Source organism: Oryctolagus cuniculus, chromosome 4, assembly GCF_964237555.1.
Source record: "Oryctolagus cuniculus chromosome 4, mOryCun1.1, whole genome shotgun sequence".
Taxonomy (NCBI): Eukaryota; Metazoa; Chordata; class Mammalia; order Lagomorpha; family Leporidae; genus Oryctolagus; species Oryctolagus cuniculus.
Window position 1 is genome coordinate 152984378 of NC_091435.1, and position 13526 is coordinate 152997903.

The window sequence follows — 13526 nt, forward strand, 5'->3', positions numbered from 1 at the left end:
TTCTGTCTCCCTCTCTCTCTGTCATTCTGCCTTTCAATCAAAAAAGAAAAAAGAAAAGAAAAAAAGGAAGAGCAAGATAAAAAAAAAGTCATCAAATATACAACCTAACAATGCATCTCAAGGACCTAGAAAAACAATAAACCAAACCAAATGTTGGTACAACGAAAGAATTGATAAAGATCAGGGGTTGGTATTGTGATCAAGTTGGCTAAAGCTACAGCTTGTGAAGCCTGTGCCACATACTGGACTGCAAGTTCCAGTCTCAGCTATTCCACTTTAAAAAAAAAAAAAAAACATTTTATTTATTTGAGAGGTAGAGTTACAGACAGAGAGAAGGAGAGATGGAGAGAAAGGTCTTTCATCTGCTGGTTCACTCCCCCAATGGCCTCAATGGCCACAGCTGGGCTGATCTGAAAGCAGGAGCCAGGTGTTTCTTCTGGGTCTCCCACGAGGCTGCAGGGGCCCAGGCACTTAGGCAGTCTTCCACTGCTTTCTCAGGCCATATCAGAGAGTTGGATTGGAAGAGGAGCAGCCGGTACACAAACTGGCACCCATATGGGATGCCAGTGCCACAGGCAGAGGCTTAGCCTACTATGCTACAGCACTAGCCCCAGTTATTCCACTTGTAATCCAGCTCCACACTACTGCACCTTGGAAGCAGCAGATGCTGACTCAAGCACTTGAGCCACTGTCACCCATGTGTAAAACCAGGATGGAGTTCTTGGCTCCTAGCTTTGGCCTGACCCAGACCTGGATGTTGTAGCCATTTGTGGAGTAAATCAGTAGATGAAAGATCTCTCTCTCTCTCTCTCTCCCCTTCCTTCTTCTCTGTCATTCTGGCTTTCAAATAAATCAATCACCTTTTAATTTTTTAAAATTTATTTTATTTATTTGAACAGCAGAATTATACAGAGAGGAGGAAGAGACATCCGCTGGTTCACTCCCGAAATGACCACAAAGGGCTAGGGCTGGGCCAGACCAAAGTCATGAGCCAGGAGCTTCTTCTGGGTCTTCCACGTGGGTTCTGGGGTTCAAACACTTTGGTCTTCTTCCACTGCTCTCCCAGGTGCATTAGCAGGGAGATGCATTGGAAGTGGAGCAGCCAGGACTTGAACTGGTGCCTATACAGGACGCTGTCATTGCAGATAGCCGTTTCACTGGCTGTGCCGCAACACTGGCCTCTCAAATCAATCTTAAAAAAAAAATCAGAGCCAAAACAAATGAGAAGAAATTAAAAAAAATATATATATATATAAAATTTGATGAAATGTAACTTGGATTTTGAAGACAAGTTCCATGTGGGAGACTGGGAAGAAACTCCTGGCTTTGGCCTGGCCTAGGCCACCTAGGGAGTGAACCAATGGAGGGAAGACCTCTCTCTCTCTCTCCCCCTCCCCCAACTCTTTCAAATAAATAAATCTTTTAAAAAAGTTTTTTAAAAAATAAAGTTATACATGACAAACCCACAGTCAACAGCAACCTGAATAGGGAAATAGCAGTATTTCCTCTAAGATCTGGAATCAGACAAGGATGTCCATTCTTGACTGTTCTTATTCAATATAGTATGAAAAGTTTTAGCAAGTGCCATTATCCCACAGAACAAAATAAAAGACATGTAAGTAGGAAAGGAAGAAATCAAGTATCCCTGTTTGCAGATGACATAACTCTTTATACAGAATAATGTAGATTCCACCAAGAGACTATCGGAACTGATAAATGAATTCAGTAAAGCTGCAGGAAACGAAATTGAGACCTAAAAATCAGCAGTATTTTTATCACCAACAATGAGCTCATTAAGAAAGAAATTAAGAGCAATCCTAATCACAATAGTTATAGAAGAATGAAATATCTTGAAATAAGCAATTTTTTAAAAATTTATTTGAGAGAGAGACACACACACAGACAGAGACAGGCAGCTCCCATTTGCTGGTTCAATCTCTACATGCCTACAACAGAAAGGGTTGGCTCAGGCCTAAAATCTAAAAACTCAATCCAGGTTCCAGAAATGGGAGGCAAATTACTTGAGTCACTGCCAGTCCCTCTGAAGGTCTGGATTAGCAGGAAACTGGAGTCAATAGTGAAATCAGGTGTTGAACCCAGGCACTCCAAATGGGACACGAGAGTCTTTATAGTTTAACCGTTAGGCCAAGTTCCGCCCTCCCATCACCCAGAATAAATTTAACCAAGGACATCTACAGTGAAAATTACAAAGCACTGATGAAATAATATGAAGAAGTCAAAAGAAAATACAAAGTTCTGCTCTGCTTGCAAATTAGAAAAATTAATACTAGTAGAAGTCCATGTTACCTGAAGCAATTCACAGATTCAGTGTAATTTTACCACCAAAATAACAAAGACATTTTTCACAGAACTAGAAAAACCAACCCTAAAATTCATATAGAAACACTTTAAAAGAACCCAAATAGATAAAGATATCTTGAACAAAAAAGTTGGAGGCATCACAACATCAGATTTCAAGACATACTATAGAGTTACCGTAATCAAAATAGTATGGTATCAACATAAAAACAGACATACAGACTACTGGAACAGAACAGAGACCTCAAAAATTAATCTACATATCTACAGCCAATTGCTCTTTGACAAATGTGCCAAAAACACATACCAGAGAAAGGACAGTCTCTTCCATAAATGGTGCTGGGAAACCTAAACCTAAATATCCATATCCATGGGGCTGGTGCTGTGGCATAGCAGGTAAAGCCGCCACCTGCAGTACTGGCATCCTATATGGGCTGGTTCCAGTCCTGGCTGCTGCACTTCTGGTCCAGCTCTCTGCTATTTCCTGGGAAAGCAGTAGAAGAGGGCCAAGTGCTTGGGCTGCTGCATCTGTGTGGGAGACCCAGAAGAAGCTCCTAGCTCTTGGCTTCAGATCAGTGCAGCTCTGGGCATTGTGGCCATCTGGGGAGCGAACCAGCAGATGGAAGACCTCTCTGTCTCTCTCTGCCTCTGTCTCTCTAACTTTGCATTTCAACTGAAAATAAATCTTTAAAATAAAAAAATCCATACCCAGAATCCAAAATTTCAAACGTGCCTCTCACCCTAATCTAAAACCCGGTTGGGGCGCCGGATTCTGTCCCGGTTGCCCCTCTTCCAGGCCAGCTCTCTGCTGTGGCCAGGGAGTGCAGTGGAGGATGGCCCAGGTGCTTGGGCCCTGCACCCCATGGGGAGACCAGGAAAAGCACCTGGCTCTTGGCTCCTGCCATCGGATCAGCGCGGTGCGCCGGCTGCGGCGGCCATTGGAGGGTGAACCAACGGCAAAGGAAGACCTTTCTCTCTGTCTCTCTCTCTCACTGTCCACTCTGCCTGTCAAAAAAAAAAAATTAAAAAAAAATTAAAAAAAAAAAAAACAACTCACAATGGACAAGAGATCGAAATATAAGAATGACATTATGAAACAACTGGGGGAAAACATAGGGGAAACACTAGCAAATGTTAAAATTCTTTTGAATAAGAGCCCCAAGAGCACAGACAGGAAAGGAGAAACAGACAAATGTGATCATCGCAAACCAAGAAGTTTCTCTACAGCAAAAAAACAAATCACAGCTGACAGAACACAGTTAGAAGCTATGCATCTAACAAGGGATCATGACTCGGAACATACACAGAACCCCCCAAACTCCACGAAAACCCAAACAGTCCAGTTAACAAACAGGTAAGAATCTGAATAGATATTTCTCAGGAGAAGAAACACAAAAAGAAAACAAAAACATGAAGATAGTTCAGTATCACTAGTCATCAGGGACATGTAAATCAAAACCACAGTGAGGCTGGGAAGGGTGTGGAGGGAGACTGGATAACAGACAGCAGGAACGAGCTCCAGTGTTCACAGCACAGTTCTCCTGTCCCACTACTGCTCACAATAACTGGGAGAGGAACTAGGAGCTACCAGCACAAAGCAAAGCTAAGGAAACAGAAAGCCTATTTTCTTGGTTTGATTGATGTATGCTTTGTATATGTACTGAAATACTGTACCATAAAAGTATTGCATGCTAATCAAAAATATTTTAATAGAATAATAATAGACCAGGTATTCTCTGACTCAGTGATATGGAGAACATAACATATTGAGAAAGGGAAGCGATTTTGGAAGCTCTCTTCAATATGAGAAATCAGACCACCACTATTTGAAGCCAAGGGCCTTTTACTACCTTTCCTTAGAAGGGATAAAATAATATATATATATATGGAAACATTCCCTTTTATTCTTCAATAAAAGTTTTTTGAAATATGAGATACAGTATTTCTTCAGAGTAAAACACCTGTCAGAAAGTATGAGTACTTTCCTTAAAAAAAAAAAAAAAAAAAAAACAGGATTCACAAATATGTCTTAAGAATTAAGTCTGCAGTCACCCTACTGTATCAGTTCAAGTCTTATTTACTAAAGACACAGAGAAGTATTTCATGATCTCCCTGCATTCAGGAACTTTTATTTTTTTAAATTCAGCATTAGAGTCCCCAGCTAAATTATTATAATAGAACGCTGGCTAAGACTTATAATTGAACATCATTAGTTTTTATTATTTTGTGTGTCTCTTGAAGTCAACATCACATTTACAGATTATTACTTCAAAATTATCCAATTGTCAAAATCCAGAGGATAATACATTTTTTCCTAACAGCACAGCTTGGGAAAATATACTCATCAATGATGCCAAGTGAAATTAAATTTAAAAAAAATAGAGTAAACTTGATGATCAACTACCATGTATAAGAACCTAGAAAAGAGTTAAATATAATTTAAAATTTATTTTAAAGCAAGATACAATAATTTGTATTCTATCCTATGCCATTTATGCAATGCCAAGATGATGTGTGAAAATGAAGGAGTATTTTGAGTTTCCCAGAGAATGCCAAATAAGTGGTCTGAGTTCAATCTAACTAAATTGCCTAATAAGCCAAGTTTACTATGGCTTTTTGGCTATATAAACAGAACTAAAATCTATCAATAAATGAGACAAAAATTAAGTTATTTTCTATATTGGGAAATATGACATTATCCTTTTAAAAACCTTAAAGAAAAAGCATTACATGAATCAAAAACCAAACAGACTTCCTAGGAACTTTTGTAAAAAGTTATGATCTAATCAAAAAGATGTTTAGAAACATAGAGTAATAAAAGGAAAGTTTAAAAATGTTCACCTTCAATTTATTTCATAGGTCACTGTTATACCATCTAATAAGATAATTAAAAACATGCAAGCAGCTGGTACTACAGCTAAACAGATTAATGTAATAGTCTGTAGTCATATGTGCTGGCAAGGGCTCGCCTCTTTTGGCGAGGAGAAGGTCAGTTGCCCTTGGGAAGAGGAGGGGAGGATGGAGAAACAATATTCCCTCCACCATGTGGCCATGTGGGCTCCATTCACTAAGTTAACATCCACTGCAGCACACACAGGAAACTCTCTCTTTTCCTTCATATTTGGCAGTATTCTCTCACATTTAACTTGACAAAAAAACATGTAACACTGGTCTATAAAACCTGTTAGGATGTATTTCATAAAACTAATAATGTATTCTTAATACTTAGAAATTTACCATTTTAACACAATACTGCAAATTAGTTGGAAGCCAAATAATTAAATTTTAACCAACACTTCCAAAGCAAGATGTGGCCTAATACCATTCAGGCATTATATAACCCCATACAAATGTCTTAGGAGTTAAACCCAGTTATACTCTACCTATCTGAATCAATGAATAAAAACCACAAAGAAATACAAATCATAGTAAAACCCCGTAGGCCATAAAAATAAATCTGTGAACATTAGCCATATGAAGCTATAGTTAGAGTACATGGATTTTAAATTTCATAATTTATTTGTTATAGTTCCAGGTATCACCTCTAAACTTACACTAATAGTATCATATGTTCCCTTACTTTTTACCAAGTACACACATTTGCTGTATACAGAAAGCTTGAAATAATATATCAGAGATTTAGAGTTTTAATAAAAACCCCATGTTAAGCTAATTCTTAGCTGCCTTTTGGATAATAAAGCTATTTCCCTGTAAGTCATACTGCTTGTCTTGTTGGCTTCTCTAGCCTAGTACACTATAAAAGTTTCCCACAATATCAAATTGTTAATGATGATGACAACGATGATGGTGACAGAACAAACTGTAACATAAAAGCAATTAATCATTATTTAGCATTTACCAAGTGAACATTACCCCATAAAACCCCTCATGGCAACTCTATTTTATCATCCCCATTTCAAAAGTGAGGAAATGGAGGCAAAGACTGTCCAAAGTCTTCAAAGTATTTTTAGCAACACACTATGTTTAGATATTATTTTAAAACAATCACAAACTACGCATCCTTAAAACTAACAATCTAACACTATAATATAAAAATAATGAAAAAAAAAACAATGATTTCCATAACCAAAACAAGACAGAATTCAAAAATCAGTAAAACTTCAACATATGCTGAAAAAAGTACTTGTGTTAGAGGGTGAACACCAAGGCATAAAGCTTTCTGCTTGCAGGGGGTTAGTGCAAACAAACAAATAATCTGATGGCTCCGCATGCAGATTTTCAAGAGGCTTTATTTTACATATTTTACCCCAGTACTTAACAGAGTTGTGGGAAGGAAGCAAATCAGACAATATAACGCCCTTTTTACAGATGAGAAACTAAAGCAAATCTTCCCTGGACATAAGCTCTAGTGTGTCAGTGGTAGGCTTAGGCCTGAGCTGTCGGATTATGAAGAAAAGTTAGGATTTCTGAGGCAGTTTTAATAAAGAAGAGTTGTTACACAAAAGGACTTCCGAACATGGGAAAATTTATGTGTTTTCTAATAACTGGTTACTAGCTGGTTTAAAAGAGCTATAATGGCAACAGAAAAATAATTTTCATTTTCTAAAGCAAATTTTACTAATAATCTGTTGCTATTTGCTATTTAATATGATCTTGCTACATTTTTCTAGGTTTTGTCTATTAACGTTTATAAGAAAATATACACCAGAACTGTGCTTCTATGAATTCTACATTTAACCCAAGTGTCAAATTCACAATTAAGCTCATTATATTATAAGAGCTACTGCCTACTGGGTAGAAAAATATTAATTTCACACCTTAAATACTATAATACTATTTAATAGCAGTGTTAGCCTGCCAACTATTAAAAGCCTGCTTTTACATAGTATACTGTATTACCTGAACTTTTTATCTTGCCTTTTTATTATAACAATAAATTAATATGCTAACATTACAACAGTGACAAGCATTGATTAAAATATTTAGTGAACAACAATAGTATTTTTGTGCAAAGTGACCTTAGGAATTTTTTAAAACATAATCTTAACACAGTAATACTAAGATATTTTAATCTTCAAATATTCAAGGACAAAATAAACTAAAAGATAACATTATATCATCACCATACAACATTTCTTTTTATATTATGTCATTATTTTTTATAATTAAACTCAAAATGAAACTGTAAGAGAGAATTCACCAGCAAAATTTATACACATATGAAGACATTCTTCTGCCTCTGAAATTCATGCTCTCCCTCCATTTTGACTTGGTGATTTTTTTTATCATATTTACCCTTACTAATAGTATTGCCATCATATATTTCACATATGTTATCATATTAACATTCCTAAGTTACATGCTAAATCATGAATATTTATTTATCTTTCACATTGATGTTTTTGCTTGTTGTGATCGGCTGTGACAGGTTCAGATAGGGGAATCTATTATTTAACATGTCAAATTCTAAGCTTTGTATTACCCTTTAGGACTAAAAGTAGGATTTGGAGAACCACAGCATTTATAAAGTAGGACGGGCACAGAGAAAATACCACAACAGTACAGGCGCTTCACCGCTGTGATGCTGCCCTTCCAGAATTGCACAGGCACATAAGCCTTTTGTAGTGTCTGTGACACTTGAACGACTGAATATTTACACTGATTCCAACTGGTATAAAATAAAGATGTCAAGTGTTTCAATTATCATCTCATTTCTGGAATTCATAAACAAATTGTAAAAATTTTCTCATTTGCCACATTCTGAAGTGCTTCCTACATACAAGGCACCATTCTACACATTAAAGCCAAGCCTGGGATCTGAGGAAACAAATGACACAGCCCCAGGAAGGGAGATGGAATATGGATACAAACTACCTAAGTGCAGATTCTCCATATTTACTACAGAAAAGAAGATACAGTTTAATATTCAAATGAGTTTCAAGGTACACAATGATTCTCACACATATTTTATAAGAGCTGTTAGACAAGCAGCAGAACTAATGTACCCTAAGGACAATGAGCTCAAAGTATTTCTTCAAAAATATACATGGTCCTCTACAATGCTAAAATGTACTAATATTGAATCTGTGCTTTTCTTTTCCTAAAAAAAAAAGTCAAGATCTTATACAACTTGGTTCAGTACGTAAATTCTCAAATAATACTGAAAATACTTTATGTTTTGCTTTTCCTGGGTTTTCTTGTTATAAAGGCCCAAAATTCATAAACATTTAATAAAGAAAAAATCAAGTTATGAAGTGAATGGTGACTAAAACACTAAATAAAATACATATTTCTTTACTACTGAATCCTTTCAAATAATTATTATTTGAGCCGTAACTGCCCTATTTGCTGGAGAGCCCTAAAAGGGCATTAACAAACAGCACTTAATTCAATCATATTTACATTTTAACCTTTCTTAGGTACTCCAAAAGAAGTCTTTAGTGCTGTAACAAATATACAAGAAAAACAAAAACAAATTATAATGAAGGTTAATACGACATGTACATTTATTCTAATTAGTGTGCTATAGGATAAGAAAGCAACAGATATCTGATGTAAGCTCATTTACAAGAATTTGGAATATTACATTTTCTGTTACTCATTATTTCTGCAGATAATCACATATCACAGTTATATTTACATATTATCACATTTTAAAAGCGCAAGTCATAATTCCTTGCTAGTCTAAGATATTGGATCTTATATATTATCTTATAATATTATGTATCTCTGTATTTACCACCTACCTATAAGAATTAAAAGTCCCTTCAGAGTCTAAAGTAGAACTTGTTCTTCTTCCATTTCTATTTGAATCTCCTGGAAAAAAATTAAAAAAAAATACGCACTAAAATAACGGAGATTACAAAGCAATATTTCAGTTAAGAAACAGCTGTGAACAGTTCTATGCAGTATATTAGTCAAAACATATATATCCCCTTGCCCCTCCCCTAAATAATCTCCTGTCTCAAAAGTGTTTTAGGAAAAATACTCATCTTGATGCCAAAATATAAACGAACAGGACTCCAAAATTGTATAATAATGCTATCCATGTAATCACTAGTAAGAATAAATGAAGTATAATGCAGGGTTTTTTTCTTACAAATTTATACATTTCAACTTACAAGTCTGTAGAATAAAAATACATCTACTAAAGAAACTTAAAATGCTAACCAATACCCAATATAAAATATATATTCTTACTGATAGAAATATAATAATTTAATTCTCAAAATATATATTTCAAAGTTTAGTTATTAAAAATAGTTCACCATGATTAAATAGAACATTTGTTCTTCAAAACAAGTTATAAAACTGACAGAAAAACCTAAAATATATAAACCATTTAGTTATATGCTAGCATTTTCATAAAAGAGAATTTTCTATTGGTGATCAAGTCACCATGCTAACAACTGGGACAGTCAAAAAAAAAAAAAAAAATCAGGCAGAGAAAAGACCTGGACAGTTTTCTAGTTCCCAATTTTTCCATTTGCTAGAAATTGAAGAAGAAGAGATGAACATAAAGTAGATTAGGTAGGCAACGGTCAAAAATAAATTTTAATGAACCTCTAATACACTTTAGAGGTTTATCCAAAAATTTATGTTTAAATTGCTAACTTTACGATATACCTGTCAAAAGTTCAGTGATTTAAAACATGAAAAAATAATAATACCAAAAGGTATTCATGTCTCCTGCAATACTATCAAACATCTAGAAAAAATATTTTACCCAAGAAACGGGAATATTCATCAAATAAAAGTTAGAACAAATTCGCACATATCAGTTTAAATTGTATAGAATAAAAATAAATTTACTGAAGACACTGCAAAAATGCTTACTAATGCCCCAATGTAAAATATATGTGCTTACTGATAGAAATTTAATATTCTAATTTTTAAAATACATATTTCAACATTTAGTTATGAAAACACTGCATACTATTAAAGTGTCATTTGTTCTTCCAAACAAATTACACAGATAAGAATCTGGTTTTAGACTCCAAATTCCTACAATGTAACTTCCAAAGATCAGGATACATTCATTCTTGTCATATTTAAAGCTTAATAATTTCATGACTTATCCAATTTTATCTTATGATTTTAATCCACTCTGCACAACTGAACATGCCACTGGAGAGCCTCACAGTGGTCCTGGTGAAGTCAGATAGTAATTACAGACCTTTCAGTGTAAAGACGAGATTATTTTTAATTATTGAGTAGAGTACTTAAGGTACCATACTTCTATAATTATGCTGCTCATTAAATGGTTACTGAAAGCTGAAATGTAATTTTAATGGTAGCTACCTATTTTTCTATACACATTTTATAGCTGACAGATTAGTCAAGAACGTTCGTTCTCTTCAAGATCTTTGCAGCTGTGCCAAAGTACTCAGGAGGATGGCAAGTGAACTGTGCCCACTTACTGAACCTTCACCTCTAACTCATTTTGCAAGGTACACTTTCAGGTTTTCTTTCTTCTTCCTCTTTTCTTTTTTTTTCTTAAAAAAAAAAAGGGGGTGGGGGTAAAAAAAAAATCCTAGGATGGATTACAGCACTAGTAAATGATGATTAAAAAAGTTAAATATTTACAATTTAATCCAGCTGTGTATGTGTTATTGATTAGTTGAAAACTTAGGCCAAGTACACGTCACTTTATTTTTAAAAAATTAGTAGTATTATAATAAACCTGAAAGAGCTAAAGAAAGTTTAGGCTTTGTCTTGCTAAATGAAAATTTCCAACAACATATTATTTTACACACTGCAGACATTTCCTGTGAAATATTCCATAATCAGCACAGAATAAGCAGTATGATATATACTTAAAATACGAACCTTCTCTATCCTTAAAATTAAGGATTATGATTATTTACATATAACGCATCCCACCATTTCTTCTTAAAGGTTATATTTATCAAATCAAATATAAAATCCTTCAAATAATTGAGACTTGATTTTTAAGAGTCTTTTTCATGCTAAGAAATTACAAAATTACAAAGGCCTTCTCCAGTTTATAACTGCTACAAAATGAAAATATCACATTAAATTTAACTTTCAAGGTACAAGAGATGGCAATAAGGAAAAAAAGCAGTTTTTTTTCCAAAAACATACCAAATAAGGAGCACAATCGTTTCACTAACCATATTAGAAAAAATATTTCAGAGTTTGCTACATGGGAAAAAGGCAATAAAGTTTTGAAGCGGGAAAAACTGCTTTGTTTCCTCAATCCTCTAGTTGAAATTAATTATAGCAAATGTTTATGAAAACATCTGTTCCTCACAGTTATAAATTCTTAATTTTAGTATGGATGATTCCAGACTCTTATTTTGGAAGGAAACTGTCGGAGTATTGAAAGGTTTACAAAAGAACAGACAGAACTTGTAATTCTGGAAAATTGTACATACAACGTGCTACATCCTGTAGAGATTTCGTTTGTGTGAAACATTTGGAGGGGATTAATACTGGTAACTAGGAGAAATCAAAGACGAACAGAAAGGTCCATATTTCATCTAAGCTGTTATATGATAAAAACATATTTGTGACACAAGAGAATACCAACTAAGAATTACAAACAAATGTTGCTTTACTTCTGAATCTAATTTCTAGGTAAGCATAACAAAATAAGTAATAATTTTATCAAGGATTTAAATAAGTGTAATGACAATACAATCACGGGAACATATGTAGTAGTGTTGCCCAAAAATAACAATAGAGGGTGCAAGAGAGTTTAATATGATGCTTTTCATTGCTATTCCGATTTTGAACTAAGTTGTCAGGCAGCCATAATTGTAACAGGAATGCACAGGCTGTTTTCCAATCATACTTTACCAAAGGAGCTTTAAATGATCAAACAGCCCCAATATCTAAAAATGTTTTAAGATAACACATTTCACTTGTTTGAGTAATAATTTAACTGAGAGGAAACTTCTAGAATACAACTGTAATTTTAAAGGTATTTCAATAAGTAATGTAAAGTAGCCACTAAAATAATCTGGATAAGGTTCTTTATGCATTTTAAATGCATGCATAAATAATATATACTACACATATTAGATGTGTCACCATATATGTAAAAACACAATACTTTTTCTAACTAAATAAACAGTTCACCAATTACTTATGGCCAGAAGTTTGAAATTTACATAATGTTAACTGCTAAACAACTTTGCAAAATAAATTTATAACATTCATAATTAAAATAAGTTGGCTGATTTGAAAAATACATGTTAATAAGTTGTCTTGGCTTAAATGAGAATACAAAAAACACAGTATTTTACAACAGTCATTTCTAACCTACTTTTAACAAAGTGAAAGGAATTCCGACTCCTTGTCTGAACTGCAGTCAAGTTCAGCTAGGGCACCTACAGGTTTGATCAGTGCAGTGTTGAATCGTGGTAAACAAAAGTAAACAACAGGTTTCTGCAGTCCGTTGTATACACAAACATCTGTCTGCTTCTAGGTTAAGTTAAAAACAGCCAGAAGAACACTATACAATAAGTACACCCACTCAAATGTGCCTTCAGTTTACATCTGAAAACACTGGTGTTAAGAGTATCACTTCACACTAGCTATGAGTTCTGAAATCTAATACAGAAATAAGAAAAGACTTAATCCCTGAATTGTTCAAGGATCATCACCAACTATGTATGGCACATAAGAATAAGAAGAGAAAAATGATTTAGTTCAAACTAAGATGGAAACAAAGTCACAGGTTGATGGCGTAAACACTCTAAAGGATTTCTGTCTTAATTAAATTAACTGCAGTGTTTTAGTTGAAATTATAAAATCCCTAATAAAGTGAATGACTTTAAGAAATCTCTGAGAAAAGTATATTCCTATGCTGACATACAGAAAAGGCAACGACTCAGCAGCGTCCATAAACACACCAGTAGCCAAAAGAGGGACATCACCTCACTTCAGGAAGCAGAGTAACCGTAAACCTTAGTAGGCTAATTATTTATGCTAAAATTCCAGCAGTACCCATTAGATTTTAAGAGCCAGTGCTAGGTCAAGATATGAAATCTGTGAATTTTGTAATTTCCCATTGTGTGTATTCGTTTATCTGCATTCTACTGATTTAATGTTCATAATTGTCTAACATTTAAAATTTTTCTTTTTCAGAAAAAGAAAGGTCAGATATAAAACAGAAATATAGCGAACTATTTTAAATAAAAAACACTTCTGGGTAGGCCATTTTAATTTCAGAAGACATCTTGTAATTTCTATTAAATAATTAACAGAATTAGTTGTTT

General features: G+C 34.2%; 1 protein-coding gene across 9 annotated transcripts in view; it reads right to left on the reverse strand.

The window, feature by feature from the left end:
* TBC1D5 (TBC1 domain family member 5) overlaps positions 1-13526 on the reverse strand; it is a 602613-nt gene that overhangs the window by 285285 nt on the left and 303802 nt on the right. For 8 of the 9 annotated variants that reach the window (XM_070072843.1, XM_017346738.3, XM_008266048.4 and 5 more), the window contains one exon: positions 9027-9096. The exons of the other annotated variant lie outside the window; for it this stretch is intronic. In XM_070072843.1, the coding sequence (XP_069928944.1) occupies positions 9027-9096 (70 nt within the window). The remainder of the gene's footprint in view (positions 1-9026; positions 9097-13526) is intronic. 9 annotated transcript variants of the gene reach the window in all.